This window comes from Cibotium barometz, chromosome 40, assembly GCF_041138505.1.
Source record: "Cibotium barometz isolate CiBa-2024 chromosome 40, ASM4113850v1, whole genome shotgun sequence".
Lineage (NCBI taxonomy): Eukaryota > Viridiplantae > Streptophyta > Polypodiopsida > Cyatheales > Cibotiaceae > Cibotium > Cibotium barometz.
Genome location: NC_141085.1, coordinates 22,133,343 through 22,155,737, shown reverse-complemented (window position 1 = coordinate 22,155,737; position 22,395 = coordinate 22,133,343). Strand labels below are relative to the sequence as shown.

General features: G+C 41.8%; 1 protein-coding gene and 1 long non-coding RNA gene across 5 annotated transcripts; one reads left to right on the top strand and one right to left on the bottom strand.

Moving 5' to 3' along the window:
* The first annotated feature begins 269 nt into the window (after window positions 1–269).
* LOC147615319 (shikimate kinase 3, chloroplastic-like) lies at window positions 270–8,775 on the top strand. The gene is made up of 9 exons (XM_086779393.1): window positions 270–661; window positions 1,422–1,480; window positions 1,575–1,702; window positions 1,795–1,882; window positions 2,030–2,112; window positions 2,244–2,376; window positions 2,504–2,582; window positions 2,684–2,748; window positions 8,216–8,775. Exons 1-9 carry the CDS (start codon window positions 421–423, stop codon window positions 8,351–8,353), a joined length of 1,014 nt encoding a protein of 337 aa, XP_086635519.1. The 5' UTR covers window positions 270–420; the 3' UTR covers window positions 8,354–8,775.
* Window positions 8,776–19,347: 10,572 nt separating this feature from the next.
* Window positions 19,348–20,937, bottom strand: LOC147615318 (uncharacterized). 4 transcript variants are annotated; one of them, XR_015262714.1, is made up of 5 exons: window positions 20,731–20,937; window positions 20,201–20,537; window positions 20,023–20,116; window positions 19,822–19,923; window positions 19,348–19,696 (listed from the first exon to the last, which is right to left on the bottom strand). It is a non-coding gene; the product is annotated as an uncharacterized LOC147615318 (long non-coding RNA). The 4 variants fall into 4 exon arrangements; XR_015262713.1 differs by having other exon boundaries at window positions 19,348–19,923; window positions 20,201–20,338; window positions 20,427–20,537; XR_015262712.1 differs by having other exon boundaries at window positions 19,348–19,923.
* Window positions 20,938–22,395: the final 1,458 nt, after the last annotated feature.

Genomic DNA, 22,395 nt, shown 5'->3' with positions numbered 1-22,395 from the left:
AAAATTCTACCAAAGAAAACAACCCTTACTTGTTTGTTATATTTCTACTGTGGAGGTACCAGGTTCGAATCTATGCTAGTGGCATGTAGTTTTTACTACCCACCACCACTCTGAGGAGACATGTGACTAGGTCAAGCGAAGAGCACGTTTGCTGAAGCAATCAGAGCCCTGTGCGGAGGTGTGCGGTGACCGGTCCTCAAGCAGCCCATTCAAGATGACGATGATGATAACTATAGGTCACCCTCCTCAACCTCCATGTCTATCTCCTCCTGCAGAGTCCAAGGCTCAATCTCCTCTCAACAATACCAGACAAGAAGAGGGCTCAAAGCTTTCTCTCTCCCTTCTCCCTGTCTGTGATAGCTTTGTAGTACGAACCTTATCCCATCGACACCAGAGGCTTTTCTTTCTGCCTGCAACTCGATGGAGAGGTTGCGTCTCAATAATTTGCAAAGCCCATCGGTTCATCATCTCCATTGTGGCAAATTGCCTTCGCCCATCACGAAGGGCGTCTCCTTCTCTCTCAAAACCCATCATGGCCGTACTATCCTCCTCGCCGCCAAGCAGCAACGTAAACTCATCCTTCCAGAAGTGCTTGCATTTCGCCCCGCAAAAGTATGGTGCTGCGCTACTGCTCGCCCTCCAACAAGTGGGAGCGCGACAGGTCTGTCGATGAACTAAACTTTGTTTTGGGCGTCTGGAAAAGTCGTCCAATTTTGTGTGTGTGTGTGTGTATGTCATCCAATTGTGTCTGTGTGTCTGTGTGTGTGTGTGTGTGTGTGTCATCCAATTGTGTGTGTGTGTGTGTGTGTACATTCCTCCTACTTTGGGTATTCTCGTCTTTACCCTGGTGCATTTCACTTCTAATTTTTAAAATTCTTGTTTCCTGAGTTCGTCTGTGGGTTTTTAGTATGTATGATCGATCATGTTTAGGCGTACAAGATGTGCTCTTTCTGTAGATGCTAAAGTGCTGTACAAATTCTCAAATTATCCGGTAATGCTGATCATATGAAGTAGTAGGTCCAGTGTGGAGATAAGGGTAAGGTCTTCCCAGATGTGGTCTCATCATCTGCGGCCACCAGTGTGATGAGGTCAACCTTAAGCCGGTCACACTGCTAAGCGTTAGGCTGACCTCTGGAAAGAGGGGCGGGGCCAGCACCATTAGTGGTGTTCATTTTGTCTCACGTAGTGCACACCTTCTTAGGATATGATCTGCACCCATTTGTAAAGTTGGCCTACTCCATAGTATCCAGGTAACAATTGCTTAGCTTAGAGCCATTTGGATTATAACTTGCAGCCCCATGATCTTACCCTTCTAAAGCAAATGGTTAATCCTGTAGTTGAGATCTGGGCTGAAGAGTCTACATGCTCGATAAATTCAGTTGTCTACTCGGCTCAATTTTACCTTCTTTTTTTTTTATCAGACAAGAGATTGACTAAGGCAGATGCAAAGGTGCACGATGAGGAAGCATTGCTTTTGAAGGTAACCATTCTTTTCAGCAAGCTTTAAAATTGTAATAGTGGCTGTTGATTTGTGGACTTTGCTTAGATGTTTATGAAAGCTCTTTTGCTTGCAGGAAAGAGCAAGTGAAATAGTGACGGATTTGAGGGGAACTGGCATCTACCTTATTGGCATGATGGGCAGTGGAAAGACCACAGTGGGCAAACTCTTGGCAGAAGCCTTAGATTACCAATTCATTGACAGGTACCACAAGCACCTGTATGAACATCTTGGATCTGGATAGCATGTACCTGTGCACAGATTTTTCACAATGTTTCTTTGTTGTATGCTTGCAGTGATAAGCTCATTGAGGATGCTGCAGGTGGGGTAACTGTTGCTCAATTGTTCAAGCAGCAAGATGAGGAAAGCTTCAGAAATGCTGAGGTCTGCTGTTATTTGAAGATTGTATATTTGTGGCTGTTTTTCATCTTCTTTCAATGGGCTTCAAGGTTTATACATATGAGAATAGAGCATTGGGTTTGTCACCGGATGGCCCTTTGACTATATGATGATCATCTTTTGCTTCAACAGACGGAGGTATTGAAGCAGCTTTCATGCCATGGCCCGTTGGTTGTAGCAACCGGAGGGGGTATCGTGGTCCGTCCAGTAAATTGGTGAGTATGCCTCTGCCCTCGTCTTGTCATTAACGTCATATAAATGGAGGGGTAAATATAAAGTTCAATGGTTTTATCACACTGACACTTGCGGCCAGGCATTTATATATTCTATGCACTGCTTGGTGCAGGAGTTATTTGAGACATGGTGTAACAGTGTGGCTGGATGTGCCTCTAGAGGCCCTGGCAGAAAGGGTAGTTGCGGTTGGAACACGTTCACGGCCATTGCTTGGGGAACCGAATGGTGATTCTGCCCACAGCCAGGTGAGTGATTTATGTGTTGCTTGACTAGTCCTCTGTGTAATGCATAAAGTCAAAGCTGAAAGGTCTAAGGGCCAAGTTTTTGCTGTAAGGATTGCTTTTGTTGATTAAGCTGCATTCGGTCTTGTAGGCATTGGCCAGGCTCTCAAGCATTTTTGAGGTCAGGGCTCCTTTCTATGCAAATGCTGATGTTACGGTATCTCTACAAAGTATGGGGGTTTCTTTGACTTACATAACTTAGCAATGTTTTGTTGTGACTCAATCCTGTGAAAGAACAGAGTATTATTGATAACTTTCTCTGTTTTGGCAGAACTGGTTTCACATTTGGGATATCAACATGTGCGTGATATTACTCCAGCAATAATTGCTGCCCAGGTATGATAGTAGTGTTATTTTTCTCATTCAGCCAGCTATTATGCTTGCTCTACGTAGTTGAGTTGCACTCATACACTATTGACGTCTGTAGTGGAGCAGGGGATGCACTAGGGTAGTCTAGGTGCATGTGTGTGATCACTGCCTTGAGGCAAAGGCCTATGAGAATGTTAAGCTGTAGGAGCGACGTGTGGATGACATATATGGAGCATTAGCAGTTGGAAGTGGGTAACAAGTGCAGTCCTTTCCTTTGCAGAGTATTTGCGATCTTTCTATCGGCAATGTTACCATTTTCCAAAGCTTCAAGGGCTACTCTTCTCGGCAGCCAGCCCTCCTCTGAATGACCTATATACAGTTTTGTGTGGCCTGCACAGGCAGCACAGCACCATCAACAAGAAAAGGGCATGCACCCCCCTGCATCTCATGAAAACGGGAACACGTGTTCTCATCCCATGCATGCAAGAAGGGTCAATTGAAACGGAGAGAGGCATTGTGTTTTGCTTAGAGACCGTTTGGACCCCTCCAGAATAAGCACATAATAGCTGTTTACCAGCCATGGTTGAGAAAGTGCTTCCACCAAGAATATATGCAGGGAAAAAGCGATTTGGGGCACTTGGTTCACCTCGCTCTTCCATCTGTCTGCAGAAGCTAAAACTATCCAAAAAAAAATCAGAAGGTGTGTTGTTTCTCTTCTGCCAGCAAGTGTGTTGTTTCTCTTCTGCCAGTGACTTTACCTTCTAGAATACTTCCTTACAAAAAGGTGTGCATCCTTTTCCTGATTTGGAGGGGGGCCATGCACTCCTCAGCCTTCTGCGCAAACCCCACATTCCTGTTTCTTAAAGCTTCTATTGCTTGTGCTTGGCCCTACCCTTGAGTCGTCAATACCCTTCAGACAACCTGCATGCGATCTCCCAACTGCCTGTACAAAACATGAGACTGTGTTGCCAAGTCAAGGAGAGCTTTTATTGCTAGAAGACTCAGGGCTGGAGGCAAAATGACACGGCTTGGAGAAGGGGCAGCAACGACCTGTTTGGATGCATGCCCAAAGGCCCAAGTCAACTCTGCCATCAGCACCCCAAATGCATGGACTCCCGCACCCAGTCCCATCCAATGCAGGAAGACAGTGGTTGTCAGCCTTTTGCCTTGACTGTTTTAACACGCAACAAAGCCTTCTTTAAACCTGTGAGTTTATGCAATCCACTTTACTTAAGGGAAGAGTCGAGAGAGAAGATGAGAGTTGACACCAAATTGGGTCCCAATTACCCAATGAAGCGCACCCTCTGCAAGCAGGAGTATTTGCTTGTATTACTTTGGAGAACTTTCTACTATGATGTGAATGATGACTGTGGACTGCCAAACACAAGGATGAGGAAGACCGAACGCAGGCTGAACCATATGTTGACCCAATAGCACTGTGGAAGACCGAACACAGGCTGAACCATATGTTGACCCAATAGCACCTATGCAAGTCGAGAACTGCTGAGGATATGCATATATGCTGGCTGAAGATGAGGATCTTCTATGCTGCCTAGGAGATGAAGCACGGGGTGCTTGAAGGCTGAGTTGTATGCTCTAGAAAACCCGGAGGCTTTTAGGCACACATATTCACTATTTGCTTGATGAACCTCTGTGAAATGAGATGATTTATGCAAGGGAGAGTGTGCTTATATAATATCACATGCTGCTGGATGGTAAACAGATGCTGCTGTCAGCTTGCTATTTAAGCATTTAATGCTGTGCATGCTGGCCGATTGGCATATCATGCTGGCCGACTGGTTATCATGGTGGCCGATTAGGGGCTGGAAATGCTGCCCATGATGCTTGGCACCTGTTCCAGTGAGTGTGCCCCCCTCTTTACAGCCCACTCATTACCGTGTTCAGATAGCCACACCGACTCCTCACCTCAGAGAGTTCGATGTGTGGGTGATCCGTGTTCGTACTCCTGCACAGGATCTGGATCATTACTGTTTTATGCTCAGGCATCATCCTTATCTGGGCGCTAACCTTCCGGAGTGCAGCCTCATTTTTCACGTATGCAAGGCATCACATGCTTGATGGCTGTCCCATGGGCTGGCCCATGCCTTACATGCTTTAATATGCTTTGTTTTATGCAACTAATGGACTAACCTCTTATGCCCTAACCTTAGATGACCTAAATGCTTGTTCTCCGAGTGGGTTAAGGCACTGGCCCTGACACCTAAGGCTAGAGACTTGAAAGAGAGAGAAAACACAGGTTGTAGGCAAAAGCACAAATTGTAGAAGGCTGTGGACAGTTGATTATTGCTGAAAATGAGCACGAGCGAAGTTTGTAGGTGCTTACAAGCATAAGAGACTGTTGCAACAGCCAATGACCTCTAGCAAATATGCAAGAATGAGATGGGAAATGATGAGAAGGGAGTGATCCCTTGTATGTCCCATATGAGCTAGTCGGCGAGCTGTAACAGCAGTCGTGAAGCATAAATATGCTTTAAAAAGCCTAAAAAAGACTCACAAAATGGTAGAAAATTCCTAAATGATGTCTGCAATGCAGGGCCTCGTAGAAATGACCAATAAAAGCATGGTAAGGTACATGTAGACCCTTTGGAGATGATATATTTTCCAACAAGATTGACCTACGTAGCTCGTGCCTGACATTACCCAGTTGGGACTCACCATGGGACCACAACATACGACAAATGTTCCTAAAAAGGGTACTAATGATGTAAAATGTTACATTGAATGTTGAGCTAGTGTGTCACATAGCACCACAATGTAGGGTGCATGTGACATTTTCTGCCTCTACCTCTCAGATGCTCACCAAGTCCCCCTCCCCCCAATGATTCTCTCTCTCTCTCTCTCTCTCTCTCGGTACTTTCCTCTACCTCTCAGATGCTCACCAAGTCCCCCTCCCCCCAATGATTCTCTCTCTCTCTCTCGTGGTACTTTCCTCTAGCCTCACAGCTTTCAGCTCTCATGGTCTCCTTTTGGCATGCATGACTCCAATCTCTCTCTCTCTCTCTCTCTCTCTCTCGTGGTACTTTCCTTCTAGCCTCACAGCACTTAGCTCTCATGGTCTCGTTTTGGCATGCATGATTGATTTCCTTTGTTGTGTGGCACTTGTAACATGGGTGCTTGCCGAAGCGTGTTTATGAATTTATTGATTGTGATCAGTGCCTAATCAGACTTTAACCCATGCATAAACTATTGCTTCTTCATGCATGATTGATTTCCTTTGTTGTGTGGCACTTGTAACATGGGTGCTTGCTGAAGCGGGTTTATGAATTTATTGATTGTGATCAGTGCCTAATCAGACTTTAACCCATGCATAAACTATTGCTTCTTCATGCCCAATACATAGTAGAGAGAGATGACCTAATCTACCTTGTATTACTAACATGAAATATATACAATGCTGAATAGAGATACTCAGTGATAGCATTGCTCTTGAGCTCTGAATGACTCAATGATGATCAATGATGAATGACTATGGCTAAAGCCTAGACTCCCATCTATAGTGTCTAATGTTGGTGAGTTGGCTATCAATGCTACCAACCCTAATAATAATGTCCAAATAAGTGTGTTCACATGATAACCCAATAACTATGTCCACACTGGGTTGCTCATGGCCGCTTGGACAATATTACAATGATCTGGCATGATAGCCCTTAAACACATGAATCCGGCCGTTTATTCGATCTCTGAGGTGCCAATGGATAGAAGCATGTCCACGTCACGCTCGAGAGAGTGTGCACGTGACATCCCCTTGTGTTTAACTTGGAGCACGGGTGTAAATGATTCTCGACTGTTGCCAAACTCGCTCTGTGCTCCACACATTGGTCCGAACTCCAGTATCATGGCTACTAGACCTGCCATCTCCAATGATGTCCTGCCACTACCTCCTCGGGAATTGCGGGCACTAGAGCTAGCCTCTCTGCCTCTGGATGCTTAGAAAGCATGGTAGACACCACTGTGGAATTGCTTATCTCATCATCCTCAATGGATTTGGAGAGAAAATTCTGAAGTACACTTACTGACTCCTCTTTGTCCTCGGAAACTGAAATGGACTTTGGGATGGTTTATTGTCCATCTGTCTGGATCACCTCCAAACCTGGTAGTGTCTACCCCTTGGACTCATCCTCTATAATTTGCTACTTGCTTGGGACCTCTGTTACCAATACCACTTCCTTCTTGAAAGCTTTCTGGCATCCTCGGACTTCCCACTGCTTGAGCTTCATCTATGGATGGACTTACCATTGTATGTGCTGTCGTTCTTGCTTGGATTTCTTGTTGGCAAGCTGCCAACTTGTTCTCCAACAGCTGGATAAACTCCTCACTCCTCTTTATCGTATATGGTGCCACTATGCTCTTGTAGAGATCGATGTACGTGAAGAAAAACAAGCACACCTTTGTGGTCAAGGACTAGGCGAAGGTTCATCCTTGCATGATGGAGGACGGGTGGGTGTAGCCACTTCGCTCGAGTAGGGAAGCCACTTTTGTGGGATATAAAATGCTGCCCTATCTGCCCCCTAAAACACTACCCTATCTATCCCCTCTGTCAACAAACTGGCCAGCCTCTAGCACCGCCTTGGATGCACCCTTTTGCTGTGTTTTGATGATATATATGGCTGTCCTGCAGCCTGAATAGGACTGCGTTTTTGCTGGATCTGGCCACCCTTGTGCTCTCCCAGATCTGGCCTTCAAGTGCCCACCAGTGGAACCCCCTGATGCGCCTTCTTCCACCCCTGCTTGGCTGCGTTTGAAGCACCAACAGGCTCCCTTGCTGTGTTTGGCCCTTTTTCTTACCCGTGCCCCTTGCACACACGAGCTATCTGGTACAGAATTTGAAAAACACAGCCTCGAGGGAAAAAAGGCAAACCTGAGTGAAAATACAGATGATGAATGGGGTTCTTCACGATGGATCTCCATGCCCTTGTGAGAAAAATTGAAGCCTTTTTTCCATCAAAACCTAATGCTCTGATACCAATGTGCTTGCAGAAGCATGTTTATGAATTGATTGATTGCGATTTTGCACCTAACTAGAGACTTAAAACCCATGCACAAAACTACTTCTTTATGCTCAATACAAGTAGAGAGAGAGGACGTAATCTACCATGTATTACTAACAATAGAGAGACTCACTGGTGACACTGCATCAGAGCTCTCAATGACTCAATGATAATCAATGAATGACTATAGCTAAAGCCTAGACTCCTATTTATAGTATCTAATGTTGGTGAGTTGGCTATAAATAATTTCCAACTAAGTGTCTTCACAATAACCCAGTAACTCTGTCCACTCTGGGCTGCTCATTGGGCGCCTGGACAATATTACAATGATCTGGCACAATAGCCCTTACAAAGAGTTGGTTATTAGTTCCTTGCACATTCTTGACCCCGCAAGCTTGCATTATAAAAGTTGCCAAGTTACCAGTATATGTTTTGTCAATTGGAAAACTTACCAAGTTATTTGTATTTGTTTTTGACAACCCCAGGTGCTCGAGGAAATCAACAAATTGATTGTATGCAAAAAGCAAAAAGAGACTCTGCATCTGCAGCTTGATCAACTTGACAACGGGAACTCCTCAAGCTGGCCTAGAAAGGAAGGGCATCCGTGCCGCGTGAGAGGTTAAGCAGGGGTCATGCATGATGGCAATCAAGATTTTTTCTCCCAAATTCAGAGGGTCAGCTTATCTGCATCACAGGACTTACCCAGAGCAGTTCTTCACATTCTCCTTATATCATTCTTCTTATATCAGTGACACTTTTCATTACATTAGACATATACCCTTAGGTGAACCACGCTAAGAATAAAAGCATGGGTTGGCCAAATCGGGTTGTGGGGAAATGGGAATAAATCAGGTTTGGGCAGGTTTTTGAATATGTAAATTCAATGGCCATGTGTAATAATATCCCCTAGTGCCCTTATTGAAAGGAACTCTTATTTTCACTCTTTTGTACTCAAAGAATATAACAGACTTTTTAAAATTCTTTTACAATTTCCATTGTAAATACTCTTTTTCCCCCTTAATATTGAGAGGAAATGTTTTAGTAATGAGAGAAAATGAGAAAATGGACCACCAAATGTTCTCTCTTGGTCATTAATTAAAGTGTGAGTAGATCACAATTTTTAAAGAGTGACCATAATTATTTCTTTTTGGAAGCATGCATTGTGTTGTGATCAATCTGAATTTATTTCAAATCTCAAACTTTTTCAACCTAGTTCTCTCTATAGTGAATAATTATTTGCTTAAATGCAAAATTATTCTCAAGTTTCACACTTCACGTTCATGATCTGATAACCATATACAGAAAGTAAAGGAAACCTACATGAGACTTGCAATCTTTATGCAATCCAAAAGCTTAAAGAGCACCACCTGGATAATAGAAGAACTCACACCACCATGAAAGAAAAAATATGCACATGGACAGTGTTCATCCTTATTTAGTAAAACCAAAACAATGGATTTTTCAACTCCACTTGATGTATCTCTATGTGTCTCAAGGGTCCATACGCAATATGTAGATTTTGAATTTATTTCCTGTTCTGTTCATGATCAAAGTGAGACTTCTCACATTCTACACCAAAGTTTGAAGCGTATATGTATATATGTATGCGCACACATACATACATACATACATACATACATACATACATACATATATATATATATATATATATATATATATATATATATATATACATACATACATACATACATATATATATATATATATATATATATATATATATATATGTATGACTATATGCATAGATGCATGTGTGTGTATACATACATACATATATGCATATATATATGTATGTGTATATATATATATATACACACACATATACATATGTAAATATGTATATATACATATGTATACATACATACACACAGACATACATATGTATATATTATATATGTATACATATGTATACACACACACACACACACACACACACACACACACACACACACACACATATGTATATGTATATGTAAACATATGTATATGCACACACACACACACACACACACACACACACACACACACATATATATATATACATACATACATACATTTTGTAGGTTATAGTAGGAGAGAACTTTCCCTTATAGTATGTACTTTTATCTTTATGTTATGGTTATAGAGAAAAGAAGAGAATTTAAAAAAAAAAAGCCATTCATCTCTCTTGTATGTGTGTGTGTGTGTGTGTGTGTATTTACTTGCAAGGAGCTCAAGCTCACTCTCTCCCACATTCTTCTCATGGTATGAGAGCATTGGTTTGTGTGAAGAGCTCAACAGGGAAGCAAAGGAAGAGGTATGGGTAAGGATATCTCCATCTCTTTCCCTTTGATTTGGAAGAAAATCTTAACAGGTAGCTGTTAGACAAGAGCAACAGGCACAACAATAAGGTGCACCACATCTAGAGCTGCTCTTCTCTAGCTCTCCTTGCCACTCTAGATGTAGGGGAGCCAAAGAGGCGAAAGTGGATGGCAAAGAAATTAGAGTAGAAATAGCATGAGTGCTATTATTATGGAAAGCTAGGTTATATAGCAAAGGAGTTCTATAAGAAGAAGAATGACATTAAAAGTGGGAAGTTACCAGCAACAAGGAAACTATACATCTTCAAGCTTTTTGTGATACAACATATGCTTACTTCCATGACTGCACATACAAGGAACCCTAGAGATATATTGTATGTTTATTCGAGCGCTTCTAACCACATGAACAACCATGGAGAGTGGTTTAGAGATATATAGAAAATGAAAAAACCATGGTATTATGTGAAAACCAATGCCACGTGGTTGTTACAAAGGGTAACATAATTATAAGAATGTTTACATTGGATGTAAACATGCCTAAAGGGAAGGCTACACATGGTATATGTGTGATTGTATAGACATTGGCATTTGGCATAAACGTATCTATCATGTCAATATTCATTAACGGTTGAAAAATATGCAAGCCCAAAGAGTTGCTATAGTTTGCTGAAGTTCAAAGAAGGAATGTATAAAGTATGCAAAGCATGCCAATTGGGAAAACAATATAGGCATGTATTTTCAAATAATAAGAATGTAAGTGAAAGATCATTAGATGTGGTGCATTTTGATGTTTGCAGACCAATAAAGATGTCATCAACTTGAGGATGCCACTATTAGGTATCTTTCATTGATGATCACACTAGAAAAAGTAGGTTTACTTCATGAAAGAAAAAAGTGAAGTGTTATGCACTTTCAAAGCTTCAAGGAAATGGTTGAGAAAGACAAAGACACATACACAAAATGCCAAAGATCAGATGGTAGGGGATAATATTTATTCAATGAATTCAATGATTATCTAAGAGAGCATGGGATAAAGAGATAGTTCACATGTAGGTACACCACATAGCAAGAAATGGGATCATAGAAAGGAACAACATATATATTGCAAAAGTGTCCCATGTGTTGATGAATGAGAAAGGGATGCCTCATTATTTTTAGGTTTAAGCAACTATAGTTTATATTAAGAACAAAACCCCCATTGCAGTAGCTCATGGCATGATGCAGAACATCTTGTTGAGCCCCTCAAGAAGCTGCTTGATATGACCTCCATGTGAGAATTATGAAGGGAAAATAGCTTTGGGGATCATTCACCTTTCTTGCGTAAGAATTGTTCTTAGACTGAGAGAAGCTAATGGAATAGCCAAGCATTAGGACATCATGATATGAGGCCCTGAGTGCGTCGCTCTACCCTTAATGTGATTTCATTGCCATATATAGAGGGGTACATATCTCAAAATCTAACTCACTGTAGTTGATTGTGGCAAAAAAAATTGTCATTTGAGTTTAAAATTTCTTAAAGAGAAGCTTGGAACGCTTTCATGTTGGATCATCCTACCTGTGTGGGAAACCTTCTGGTATGTGTGAACATACTCTAGCATCACCAAGGTGGTAGTTTACGGAGCTCTTCTAATCCTAATCGATCAAGATATGGAGCAATAAGTTGATGAGATAGGAATGTAGTTGTGTTGGAGAAGTCTTTGTGCTGGAGGAGTGCACCCACATGTGCACACCTTTTGCCCGTTACCCATGCATGTCATATGTATTTCACTATGGGCACGTCACACATATACACATGCACCTGCAACTAACCTCATCACAATGCCAACCCTCCAGGTACATCTCTGAATGGGGGGACCATGGGAGCGCAAGTGTGGCCCATTGCATGAGACCCATCACCTGGAGAACCATCGACCTTGTAGGTACCTCCAAAGTGCTGCAATAACATATAACCCTAATTTGGCTCCAATTTAATACCATCTATAGCTCACCCTGGTTTATGTATTTACTATGAAAATGCCCAATCTCTAGGCATCATGTTATAAGTTTTGAGCATTATACCCTATCACACCATAATGTCCCGGTCCTCCATCTACCCATGCTAATCATTCCATGAGGTCATGGCACTCATTCCACCAATCATAGGGTATGAATTGCTTCTACCAATTAACTCATGTTTAAGGGTCCACACCATTTCCACAACTACCTCATATTGAAGGATCCACACTAATTCCACAACTAATTGAGTCCCAGCATGAAGCACTCTACATCTCCTATCACTTCCCATGCTGCCTCAACAAGCTGCTTGCCACCATTAGGGCTACCCAAAGCTCGATTTTTGTAAGATAGAATTGGAACATATAAAGCAACCTTACCATGAGCTTAATGTTGAATAGAGAAAGTCTATGAACTTAGTGGACCATTTTTAAGTTTGGTCGGCTTAGTATAAAACTAGTCATTTGTATAAGTTATTTTTGACAATAAGCAAGACACAATCATTCTCTTGCAATAGTTTACTTGCAAGCTCTCCTTCTTCCCTCTTCTTACTAGCTTGTACGCTTTTGAATCTTGCTTTCTTGTATGCTTTTGAATCTTTCTTGTTGTGATAGATTCATACTAGATAGGTTTGATTGTAGGGTTTCTTCTTGTAATAGCTTCCTCTTCTTTCCCCACCTTTGTGAGAGAGAACCATTGTGAAGGACCATCTCTTCTTGCCTTCATCTACTACCGCCTCGCTTCACCCCTTTGGCAAGAAGCATTGAGAGATCTCCCTTCACCCCTTTGGCAAGGAGCATTCCAGTGTGACAATGGACTGAGGACACCGATGGACAAGCTAGGGCACCCACATATGAAGTTGCATTTAACGACTCTAAGGAAAAACCCAATGACACATGCTTTCAGGAAGGCTAAGGTAAGCTCTTGACTTGAACAACATGTAGCCAAAAGAGAGACATAAATAGTGTATTGCAATATTAGAGGAGGTTTTGTCAAAAGAAGGCTTGCATTAAGGGTTTGTTAAATTAACAAAGAATACCAAAATATCTCGGCAATCAGCCTAGCAAAATTTACATGGTTGGATTCAAGGCAAGGCATCTATCCAATTGCATGAAGATTGAAAGCCATACATAGTTTGAAGTGTGGGAAAAAATATGTAATTGCACCATCTACAAAGGGAATGCAGCAAAGAGGGATTAAAACCTCTTCTTGAAAAGGCAAGACTCGTAGTAGAGGAAGAGGTTAAAACCATGACCAAAAAGATTGATGCATTCATTATGCCCATTGTTGATGCATGGGGGGATAAATATTACACAATACATGGTAATACACACATGCTCAAATAGAGGTGGGTTGCTTGAAAAGGTGCTTTAAACTATCAAAGTCACTTAAACTATAAATAACTAACTCTTTATTATGTGGCAAGGGCTGTTGTCTTTGTTTCCATAAACACTCCACTATAGAGGAACTTTTGTAAGGCATGAAGAGATCACAGATCCATCTCTAGCTCGGATAGCTCATCAAAGATCATCATGAGTGGCCTCAAGTCCATTAACACTAAGACAACTCCTAGGGAGGGAAAAAGCTAAACCCTAGTATAGCGGGTCAATCCTAGCCATAATATAAGCCCAAGACCTTATCAACAATCTCAATAACCTTATCCTTGTAGCCATCAAACCTTGAAACCTCCAATCTTGATCCCACTAACCTTGTAGCCTTCAACCCTAATGCAATTAATCCTGCCAACCCTTCCTAAACCTAATCCTGATGAGATGGTTCAAATATTATCAATCCTAACATTGTAGGCGTGGGATCAACAAGTGAGGAACTGGGTGTAGGACTCAGAGGGTGGATGGCCATCAATCTTGAGGCTATTGTAAACTTGATTTGTAAACTCAGCCACGTTTGTAAACTAGAGGAATTTTGAAAACCCAATCAGCTTGGAATGGCGGCACCACCTAGCAAGCATGGGTGACACGTGTGGTGCGGGGTGTACAGGGATGCACATGAAAATTGGGATTTTGTAAACTAGGGCAAAAAAGTAAACATGGGCAAAAAAGTAAACTCGGGCCAACCAACTCTAGATATGTGAAGCTCTTGAGTCAATTATGTCTAGCCCAAGAGCAACCGATGAGGCAAGAGCAAGGGAGCAATGCACTCTCTTTTTGCCCTGGAACCAAATGCCTTCAAGTTTGATGAATGCTTGGATTAGGTTGTGCAAAGCTAAGATCTAGTGATGATCCAGACATCCTAGACCTAGACAAAGATTCTAGGGAGAGTTTTCCAGCCACATTGTGTGCTCACCAAATCCTTTAGATTATGTCTCATCCACGTACTTTGCATTTGATAGGGAGAGCTATAAGCTTATGCTAGCAGATCTTCAAGGGGGTGTCGAGGTCACCTTGGAGACATTGAAAGCATGCGACAACGAAGGGATTCATGAATTGAAAAAATGGAGGAGGATGAAGGATGCCATTGGATTGGTTCAAGGTGATGAAGGTTGGGATTGCTATTGGCTATGCTTGAAAGCAAGCCCCCATTTATTAATTACACCAATGGAAGAATGGGAAGGAGTTGTTCTCGGGGAAGTCATTGTGATCCTCGCATGGAGATCACCTAGGGATGAAGGCTACACTTGACGTCATCACATCAAGGTGGTGCACTGACAAGCAAAAGCATGGTTTACATGTTTCTTATGTTGAAGATGTGATTAAGTCATGTGAACTCTGTAAGAGCATGAACAAGTAGATTGATTTTGATACTTTCCCTGACGTGCACAACAAGAAGGATTAGAAAAGAGTGGAGAAGGAAGTACTATACACGAACAGGTCCACTGTGGAGGATGCCTTGGTTGACATCATTATCAAGCATAAGGTAAAGCCAGTCTTACTTTGCTCTACGCAGAAATATGGGCCATATAAGACACATGTTGAGTATATTTGTCATCAAGGTGGAAGAGTTGGCGGGAAGGGAGATCACATGCGAAGATTAAGGATGTCAAAGAAGTGTGGATGCCCCTTCAAGATGCAGGTTGAGTATGTTGATGGGCTGGATAATGTGTCCATCTTGCTGGCACATCACGAGGGTCATGTTCCGAGCTCTCGCAATGACTTGTACCATTTGCATGTGCATCCGAAAGTGATCATGTCTTGCATGAATGATTTGTTTGATGTCGGTTACATGTCGGCATGTAGCAAGGATGTCCACGTCAAAAGAAAGCTTCCACATGCAAAGTGCCTCACCGTTGGATTGTGTCACTTTTAGGTTCATGATTCCTAAGGAAGTTCAAACGATGTCTTACCAATTGTTTATACAAGGTAAATGTGCAAGCACTACTCTTAGCTTTCACATAAAATGAGCAAGACGGTGACACAACCGTTTTCTTCATAGGAAGACTTTCCAAGGATGATTGGGTGCATGGAAATGTTTGTGGAGTCATTGAAGCTGAAGGCCCAAAAGAAGGTATTCTCCAGATTTTAAGTCACTTTATTTGCTTTGTTAGGTATACTACCTTCTTTGATGTGGTGGTGAGAATATGGTTTGTGACTTTGTGCACCTAATGCTTGTATTACACCTAATGTTTGTGACTTTGTGCACCTAATGCTTGTATTTCCTTTTATTACAGGTGTTGTATGTCCAGCCTTACGGCCCAAGTGCACCAGAGGAGACAAAAAGGCCTTTCGTCATTGTCATTCAAGATGAGTGGGTGTTAGAAATTACTCTTCGTTTCTCCCAGCACAACTCCTGGGCCTTGGACAACACATTCAAAACAAATGTTTTTGGCTTGCCATCGTATGTTGTTGTCTTGCCAAACAAGCATGGTGTTGGCTTACCTATATGGTTTATGGTGTGCACAAATGACCCTGGCACCAACCAAGAGAGCATCGCTCTAACCATGAGGGCCATCTTCTCAAGGATGGGTGCTGTTCGACCAAAGGCTATAGCCATAGACAAGTCCATTCAAGAGCTCAAGAGGCTAATTTAAAAGTGGTTAAGGAGGATCCTCATTGCTAATTGAAGACCATGAAGGGCATTGAGTACAAAGTGATTGCCATGTTTTAGTGTGCTGGTTTCACACGAAGAAGGCGTGGATGGATAATCTTCTCCCTCGAGTCCGGCAACACAAGAGAGACCATCTCTACGATGCCTTATCGAAACTTATGCACACACCTACTGAGGAAGAGCTCGATGATGCAAAGTATCAACTTCTCATTATGAGCTACTATGTGAATGTGCAACGATACATCTCGAATGGCTGGTGTGTAAAGACATACATATGGAGAGAAAGGTGGCCAAAGTTTGGATGCTTGTTTCCACATGGCAATGACACGACTAATTTGGTGGAGACTATAAGTGCATGTAGTAATTCAAGGATAGATATATTTATCCCAGCATCTAAGAGTGTGTACTTAATGTACTACCACAATCGGGATTCTCTCATCGGTACTCGGATGGGAGGGACATTACTTGATTTTTTCAAGCAAAATCAAGAACTAGGTGATGGCTTCTTGCCCTACTTTCTGAATTCATATAAGAATGTGCTCTTTGTACTTAGCTCTTGCATTTACTATATGGTCTACATCATCTTGCTTCACTTAATGGTTTGCCTCTTTTTAGCAATTGATTGTGGTCAGTTGAATACATACGACTCAAGCAAGAGAGATGATATAGCTAAGTTGGCTGCAGGAGAAAAGATACTTGAAAGGTTCAAGGCTGATCCTTCCACTCTTTGAGTTGTGAATGAGGCCTCGATGCATTTTAGGGTTCAGAGTGTAAGTACATAGTCCCATTGGTACTTGGTCAGATGTAATCAAACTAATGTGAGTGTCCGGATTGGACAAGTGATTGTAAGCACATGTATGGGATTCGGCTTATACTCAAGGAGCACTTTCCACACCTGCATTCATTTTTCCCATTGTTGAATTGACTCTATGCATGCAATGGCCAGAATGCCTGCCTTGGAAGATACGCACAATGAAGCTGATGTTCTGGGGTTAGAAGTTCATGCCACCTCATCTCAACATCTTGGAAACGATGCGGATCTACTTGCCTCGATTTAGGATTTCAAGAAGGTTCTTGAAAAGCTTTAGGAGGATCTCCCCACATTCAGCTCCATGGTCAAGGAAGCAACTCTTCAGCAACTAAAAATATCCAGGGACAATCTCTTGAATGTGCTGACTCCGAATGAGATTGAGCTGCTAGCAAAGGGCAACATTATGCAAGTTCAATTTAATGTCACACAGACACAACTTGGGCATGGGATGTGACCTTCTACACACAACAATGTACATGCAAAGCCACACTCTTCTCAACCAACAAAGCAAGCATGTACCGGTGTCTTGAGGTGCAAGAAGAAATGTGGCAGAAGTTGAGTGTGCTTCGAAAAGAGGCCTCATATCTTATGCCCCCTTGGCTGTAGTAAAACCTTGATGGTAGATCCTTTGGAGACAGTGTCTTGTCACACTTGCCATGCATTGCTCCCATTATCCCCAAGACATGTGCATGTTGGCTTGTAAAATCACCTCTTGAATCGTGTTGTACAAGTATGCAATGGCATGCATATGTTTGGAACAATTCTTAGTGCTTGCAACTATGGAGAAGGCCAAAATGATGAGAGGCACTTCACCCTAACTCTTCCATGTGGAACTAGACTAGAAAAGGTTTTTGTAACTCAAGTCCGGATTATGCTTTTGCATTGTCCATGATATCTGTACTTTGCCAATCATGATATGTATGCTGTTTTGTGATGTTGATAATACAAGCCTTTCTGATCCAATGTCTCCAGTTGTTACACCTGTGGCACTACTATTTACCAAAACCGGCATGAAGCACAATATTCATCAATTTGTTGAATGATTTTCAGCAAGGTGAGGGAGAATCGATGCATACATGCATTAATCGCTTAATCAATGCATACATGACAACCTAGAGGGAGTTGGTAAGAGCAAGCTATAGCACTATAATCCTAGAAAACCCCAAGCACACACTCCAATCTGATCCCAACTGATCTTGAAAACCCTCAATCTGAAATCAGTTCTTTGTCCGCCTGATTCAGCTGATAGTCAGTTTCAGCTCGCCAGGGTTAGATCTGCAGCCTAGACCCTCAGATCTCCCGGTTCCTGTCTTTTGCTCACACTCCTAACCTCTTCAAACCTGCTGAACATTCAGCTGACTCCTCCCTCATTCAGCTTATCCCACTCTAACTCAACTGACTCCAGATGTCAGCCTGATGAATCCAGACGTCAGTAGCTTGATCCTTATGATTTCTAGACCATATGCAATGCCTAATCTATCATCTGACATTGTCAGAATTTCAGCTAAACTAGTCAGCAGATCTCAGCTGACTATCTTTTGATACCTGCTGACTGTTTTTTGATACATGCTGTCTGTCCGTCTTCGGATACCTGCTGACTGTCTGATGAGTATGCTGTCTGTTGGCACCTACTAACTGTTTGCTGCTGCGGACACATTAGCAAGAAAAGCGATGGACGTGTAACGGGGGACGCTACCTCCTTTTGGCACTGCTGGGCATTTTCACAAGTCCAGCCCCTAACTAGGGCTGATTTTGGGATGCCCAGGGGCTTCAAAACTGCCCATAAGCTTGCCAATGGCTTCTCTACTACCCATGCATTGCTCCATAGCCTATCAGATCCCCCAGGATCACCCAATGCTCCCCCAGGTTCATAGATTTATTGTACAAGATGATCTAGGATAGGGATGTGGACCTCTGTAGGAAATCGAGAAAATAAAGGGTGTCTTTTCTTACAACTAGTTGGGAACCTATGCTTCACACATCTCTTGAGGCTTCCAAAACCAAATTCTATCCAAACCTCCTCCTCTTCTTCCTGAACCTCCAAATTCTTGCCACTTGGTAGCTTTGTCAAACTCTTCCTTAAGATAATATAGAGACAAGTTGCATGTCTAAATCATGAAAACTTGTAATTAAACTATATCGAGCATTGTATGATAATTTTCTTGGTTACACAAAATGCATGATCTCAAGGTCACCTAAACATTGATATTAATTTCCACTCTTAGGCACTTTAGTTTAAAGAGAGGGAACAAATTACTGAATATGAAAAAAGGAACAAATTAGTGAATATACATGCACTTTAGAAGACTTGCACAAACTCACTCAAAACACATCAAATAGACAACTTACTCAATATACATGCTGAAATTGGCGAGAATAAACAGCTCCAGCCTCCACAACAAAACACAACTTGCTATATCACTACAAAGCTTAAACTTTATATTACTACAAGGTTAAAACTTTGGCAAAGTCCACAGTTGGATCATTGGGATGAATTAATGTTTGTTTGGTATTCCTTTGTAAGTCCAACAAAAACACACCTAGCATCCCATGACTAGAATATACAAGACTTTTGGGCAAGTGACTTTTGAGTTCAAAAAGGTATCTTGTCACATCAAAAAATGCAGCCATAAAATGTTTGGCTGCAACATACATAAATTAAGGGCTTCTTGAATTAGGCAAAAGGGGATTTGGGCATCAAAAAATGCAGCCACCGCATTTCGGCAACACCCTACATAGATTAGGCTCATTGACACACCATGCTAGCCGTGCACTTGGCTCTCACTCTTCATTGCTGCAATAGTGTCTCCATGCACCATGCGTGTAACTCTCCTTTTAGTCTTTCCACATCCCCATGATTAAACCAAGCCTTCGTGAGCTACAAATGACAAAAGGCAAAGCAAACATAGCCTTGCCCAAGCCACCTCCAGGGTAAGTAAAGGAGGACATGCACCAACAACCTTACCTGAGTCTTTGTCATCTTGTCTTGTAGTCCACCAGCAATGAGATATCTCATGCAGGCCATGACTTAGTAGCCACAATCCATGCCATTGTGCTGTTCAGGAACCTGCACAATCAGCGAAAAAATTTCAGCTACTGCAAACACCAAAATTTCAGCTCCAAACTAACCTTTGCTTGCTTTAATGTCAGTGAATATGTTCTTGACCTGAAGATGCTTGAATTCCAACTCTGTAGACAAAGCTGCCAATGTATGAATAGTAGACAGATCACTTGAAAACTTTGATAATGTCCCAAGAGCTCTGATTGAATAGGAGAGTGAGCTCATAACCTGCCTTACATGCAAGAATGTATTAAAAAGAAGAAGCTAGCCACACATGACGCACCTTTGAACTGTCGGCATACAATCGCGCGGGTCAGTCATGCCCACGGAGTTGCAGTAAAGTAGGTAATTCTTCTTTCTAGGGAAACCATAAATTTTTTTGTGCTTATTCACATAGAGCACAAACATGCTCCAATGGCTCCTACAGCATTTCGATTTCAGATTCAGGGAAGTAAACCAGCAAAAGAACTGAACTAGAAATAAGCATTGTACTTAGCCTACTTTTGCACCTGTAAAGAACTGGTAAGAAGCTGAACACAAGCTCGCCAACATCAACTCCAGCAAAGAAATTTGTTAATGATTTAGGTTTTGCCACTCTTCAGTCTAACATTGGATCAAGCCTACCCCCCAGGCGCAACATTTAACAGTGTTACAAGAGAGTATGTTACAAGATTTAACCGGAACATTTAACAACACTAAGTAACATTTAACAGCATTTAGGTACAGTTAACATAATAAATCCCTTGCACATTGCTTGCTAAACAGGAAACTAGGACACGTTTGAAAAAAATTGGCGGAAATTGCATTGCTTACCAATCAAGCCAATTCTAGTTAGCGCTCTGGATACGTTGCCCCAAAGCGCAGAAGATGCCCAAACAACAGAAACTCAGAGCTCGCGATCTTGACTTTGGGAAGCTCTAGATTCTCAGACAAAACCCGATTTTCTCTTTCAAGCCACAACTAGGAAGCACCCCCTGCTTCGTGATTCTTGAACCCTCAACAATGCGCAGCAAAACTGGGTCAATCTTGCGATTCTGGCTGGCGAGAAGATCGACGGTCTATTTTCCCACAATTTTTGAAGATCGATAGCCTATTTTTGTGCGCATCCCTGCCATGGGTGACACGTGTGGCGCGGGGCGTACATGCTTGCCAGGTGGCGCCACCATTCTAGGCTAACTGGGCCGAGTTTCAAGATCGACGGCCATCAATCTCCCGCCTCCACCCTCTTAAACATCCCGTGGGGGCCTTGTACCGTGGTATTTTTTTTCACATAATCACGCATATCCAACCTAGGTTGGAATACAAAAACCTTAAACAAAAATAATTCCATGGGCTGATAATTGCACATTGGCTCGCATGCACTGCATAAATCTGGTAACCACCTTGTAACCAAAGGCCAAAAAAGTTACCAATTGTAACCCGAGCTCCAATTGGGGTTACCATTTGGTAACTTATTTTTTTGGAATAATTACCATTAGGGTTTATAATATATATATATATATATATATATATATATATATATATATATATATATATATATGGAACTTCTAGCCGGGCAGGCCAATATACTTTGGCTTTGAAGTTTGAATTCACTAATTTAACTTCATCTTTGTGAAACGAATGCATTATGCAATTTGAAAACCCTCACTTTCGTAAAAGAGCGCCATCAAGCTTGCGATCTCTTTCCCTCTATTTCTCTGCAAGCTGCGCATGACCTCAGCCCTCACCCTCCTGTATTCTACGATCTACCCACAGTCCACCTCCGTCTCGACTCTCAACATGTGCACCTTTGCCAGGCACCCTCGAGTCTCGACCTTGCTAGGTACATTGCTCTTATTTCTCCTAAATTCTAATTCTTATTCAAAAGCTTATGTGATGTTTGCCTGTCAACAACAATGTGTAACGTGTTTGCTTTTTTCTTTTTGAAACATAGCTATGTCCATCCTTGTCAATATTTTGCTTTCTTTATTTTTGAAACATACCATTAACATTACAGTGTGTTTGCTTTTTTAATTTCTGAAACATAGTAATGGTAAGTTCCTATCAACCTTATGTTTTGCTTTCTTTTTTAACATTGGTATGCACATTGCATATCAATCAGGTAAGCATCATATAAAACAAAAAGAAAATAAATAGGGAGGTATTGGTTATTATTTCTTGTTGGAGCACTCTACATATTACCTTTGATTTTATCTATAAACACCATCAAAGTAGCATGACATAAGTAGTACAAGAGGGAACCCAACTAAGCTTTACTAGGCTTTAACCAATGAGGACATTACATACAGTTGATTGTTGGCCATAGTAGTGAATTATTAGTGGTCGTGCACCATTTGTGTAGTAGGGGTCATATGACATGAGGCCCTACAAGCTTATGGTACTATATGGTAAGTGTGCTAGCATGACATGCATGACAAGTGTGGTGTTCTAGAAAAAATAGAGTATATGCTTGAGGAGATTTGAGGATCTAAGTATGAT

Coding starts and splice junctions, on each gene's coding strand:
- LOC147615319 (XM_086779393.1), top strand. CDS start 421: ATGGAGAGGTTGCGTCTCAATAATTTGCAAAGCCCATCGGTTCATCAT. Junction 1,481..1,574: donor AGGAAGCATTGCTTTTGAAG/GTAACCATTCTT, acceptor TTTTGCTTGCAG/GAAAGAGCAAGTGAAATAGT. Junction 2,113..2,243: donor GTGGTCCGTCCAGTAAATTG/GTGAGTATGCCT, acceptor TGCTTGGTGCAG/GAGTTATTTGAGACATGGTG.